Here is a 3,411-nt window from a genome sequence, read left to right on the forward strand (position 1 = left end):
ATGCTCAGCCTCGGTGCTGAGCCTGGCTGCCCATCCTGCAGCCCCCCCGACCCCCCAACCCCTTCCCCATGCCCTGCCTCTCAGCTCCTCCGCTCTCGCCATGTGCTCGCTGGGGTGATGGATGCGGGTGAATCCCCGTTTCCAAGGGAAAAGGGAGCTGAATTGATGGGAAGGTGCAAAGTTCTCAGCTGCCTGGCCCTGCTGAGGGATCCGCAGTGGCCAAACCCTCCACATCTCCTCACCTCCCACTTGCCACTTGGTTGCCTCTTGGCCCCTGGTTGCCTCTTGGCCCCTAGTTGCCTCTTGGCCAGCTGTGGGGCCGGCTGGGAGAGGAGCTGTTGGGGAGACAGAGGTTGGAGAGAGATATCTCTCTGCTGGCTTGGCCATGGAGGAGAGACAACACCATGCTGGTGTTGACACCCCTTTCCCTGCCAGTGGGGAAGTTGCTTATTTTCCTGTTCCTGTGTTGCTGGTGAACGCTGGCCCGGCCGTCCTGCAGCTCTCCCTCCCCACGCTGAGCCCTGCCTGCCCCAAACCTCCCCAGGAGAAGAGGTCCATGCCTGCAGGCTCAGCTAGTTCTACCCCAAAAAGAAGGTGTGAGGGAACGCCAACGCAGCAGCCATACCAGGGGAGGGATGGAAACCAGGGAGAGTGAGAGACAGCAAACGCCGCGCTGGCGCTCAGAGGGTTTTTTTGGTTTTTTTTTCTTCTGACGGTGCAGAGATCTACAACGGGATGGGTCATAACACAAGAGCAAGAGCACCCGATTTACAGGCCCTCGGGGAGAAAACCAGAAGCTCAGTGGGTGGCCGGGGTTTGCCAAAACCGATGTGACAGCCACAATGGGAGTGTGAAGGCATTTCGTGCTGAGAGAGAGATGAATGGCTCCGGTGCTGGAGGGCAGGCTCTCAGGGAGGGCAAGACCTGGACAGATTGATGGGAGAGGGGATTTCTCTCTGCCACGCTCCGTTTCCAGGAAGGGACTCTGAACAAAGCTCCCGTGCGAGGGGGGCTCAGCAGCCTCCTGCCAGGCCCTTCCCCAGTAGCTGTTGGGATAGAGCAGAGCACAGATTTGTGTGGAAAGCAAAGTTGGGGGTTTAGGACCCTCATTTGCAGGCTTGGGGCAGCCAGCTGGGTGGCTGGAACATGCCAGGGGTGGCTCGGAGCAGAGCCCGTGCCCGTGCCACCTCCCACGTCCCCGCAGTGCCCTTTCCCTGCCACAGACAGACAGACAGATGGATGGATGGACATTTCCCTCCTGCCCGCCCGCAGGGCATTGGCTCTGCAAGTCAGCTGGCTGTCACGGGGGGGGGAAAGAAAATAGCACCTGCCTTCCTAGGTCACGTTGAAGGAGCTGCAGGCGTGGAAGAATGGCTTTAGCTCGCGCCGCTTGCCGGTGGCTGGCCTTTAGTTGGAGGAGCCCGGCTGGCACGGGGGGGCTGTGCCATCTGGCAAGGGTGCTGCCAGCCCAGGCAGGGAGCTGGTGCTGCATCACAGACAGGTTGCTGGTTTTCCCCCCCCCCATAATTCCTAGGAAAGCTCAGAGAATCCTTCCGGATCCCTAAGAAGGTGTGAATTAGCCCAGCAAAGTGGGGGCTGTGTGTGTGCACAAAGCTGGGGCGCAGGGCAGATGTGCTGGGTACCACGGGGCAGGGATGCTGCTGACGGCAGGAGGGGGGGGTCAGCCCCCTTCTGGGATGTGTGGGTGGAACTACGCTCCCAGGGGAAACCCAGAGTCCTGGAAGGCCCGACAGGCACCACAGCTTGGCCCTGGAGGCAGGACTTAACCTCCTGAGGTTGCCACGGGCTCTTCTAGGAACAAGGCAGCGGGCAACGACTCTCCAGCTCTGCTCGCCGAGCAAGGTGGGCTTCCTCTAACCTGCAAGTGTAGCCCCACGGCCAGCAGCCTCCAGAGGTGTGCAGGCTGGGGAGATGCAGGGGTGACCCCATGATGGTCCTTAGTCACGGCGTTTGATGCAACAAGTGGAAGCGTCTGGGGCAGCGCTGAGTGAGCTGTGAAAACCCCTCCAGAGGGGACGGGGCTGATGGCACCAGAGGAAACAGGAGCCATGTTCTTCTCCTGCACCTTCAGGCCTGGGCTCCCCCAGCCAGGATGGGTGGGGAGGGTTGGAGGTGGCTGTTCCCAGCGCGCTGGGGAAGGGTATTTGTCCCTTCCTTCATCTCTCTGGGAAACAGGTACCAGCAGATGGGGTGGCTGGCTGGTGGTGGCAGGCCGAGGATGCCCAGGTGGGATCCAGCATTGGAACGGGCTGCCCAGGGAAGTGGTTGAGGCACCATCCCTGGAGGTGTTCAAAAGATGGGTTGACATGGTCCTCAAGAATATGGTTTAGTGATTTTTTTGTATTGCTTATTTCTTATTTATTTTTTTGTCAGATTTAGTTGATGGTTGGACTAGATGATCTTTATGGTCCCTTCCAACCTGGACAATTCTATGATTCTATGATCCCAACAGCAGGCAGCACGTGCTTGCTTCCTGCAGGCCAGCCTGGGGTTGTGTCCGTGCTCCCAGGCTTTGGGAAGCCCCAGCAGAAGAGCAGGAGGAATGTCCAGCACCATTTTGCAGTGCTGGATCTCCACCTTCACCCTCCTTGCACTCACCACTGCAGGTCCCTCAGACCCTGCATCCTGCAGGGAGATGGGGCAGGGGCTGCTGGAGCTCGGCTGGGGAAAACCTGGGGCCTGGGGCCGCAGGGCAGCCCCTTTGGAGGACTTGAGTGGCTGGAAAATCTCCTTGAAAAGGCTCTTTTCAGCTTCTGAAGAATATGAGTCACGCACGGGTTGAACAATCCCCTTCCTTCCCCTCTTCTCCCACACACCCAAAATCCCCTGAGCGGGACCTGCAGCAACCACTGATTCAGAAATTCGTGGTATGAGGGTACCGTGGAGTCAGAGATGGGTTTTTTTAGTTTTTTTTACTCTGTTTCTTTCCATTGCTTAGCGAGGAGAAGAGATGTGGAGCCGGAGAGCGTGCCTGGGGGCTCTGCTCTGATCCTGCCCCTTTGCTAGAAGTCTCTTGGTGGTTTCCCACGGCTGGGCAGACCTTGACCTTGGTGGGACCCCCCTTGTTCCCCCCCCCGTGGCTGTGGTAGCCTGCAGTCCCCGCAGTGATGCTGGGGCTGGACGGGTTGCTGAGACCAGCCTCTTCCTCCCCGGTGAGTAGGAAGGTGTGGGGGTGCTGGGGGTGGCTTTGCTGGGCTGGTGGTGAGGGTGGGGGGAGATGCTCCCAGAGGGGACTTTGGGGTCGCAGCTCTGGATTTGAAACCAGATGCTTCCAAAGGGGAAAGAGGGAATGGGAATGTGGCCGGCAACCGCCTCTCTCAGGCCACCCCCCCCGTGGGAAGGATGCAGCCGTGTAAGTGGGAATTGGGGGAGCGGGGGGAGTGGGGAAGC

The 3,411-nt window shown here is 59.4% G+C and overlaps 1 protein-coding gene across 1 annotated transcript in view; it reads left to right on the forward strand.

The window, feature by feature from the left end:
- Nucleotides 1–2,900: 2,900 nt before the first annotated feature.
- NFKB2 (nuclear factor of kappa light polypeptide gene enhancer in B-cells 2 (p49/p100)) overlaps nt 2,901–3,411 on the forward strand; it is a 9,010-nt gene continuing 8,499 nt past the window's right edge. Inside the window, exon 1 of the mRNA XM_014956339.1 lies at nt 2,901–3,173. Within this exon, the coding sequence (XP_014811825.1) occupies nt 3,129–3,173 (45 nt within the window). The 5' untranslated portion in view covers nt 2,901–3,128. The remainder of the gene's footprint in view (nt 3,174–3,411) is intronic.

The sequence above is a fragment of the Calidris pugnax genome, unplaced genomic scaffold (assembly GCF_001431845.1).
Source record: "Calidris pugnax isolate Ruff unplaced genomic scaffold, ASM143184v1 scaffold196, whole genome shotgun sequence".
Classification (NCBI taxonomy): Eukaryota; Metazoa; Chordata; class Aves; order Charadriiformes; family Scolopacidae; genus Calidris; species Calidris pugnax.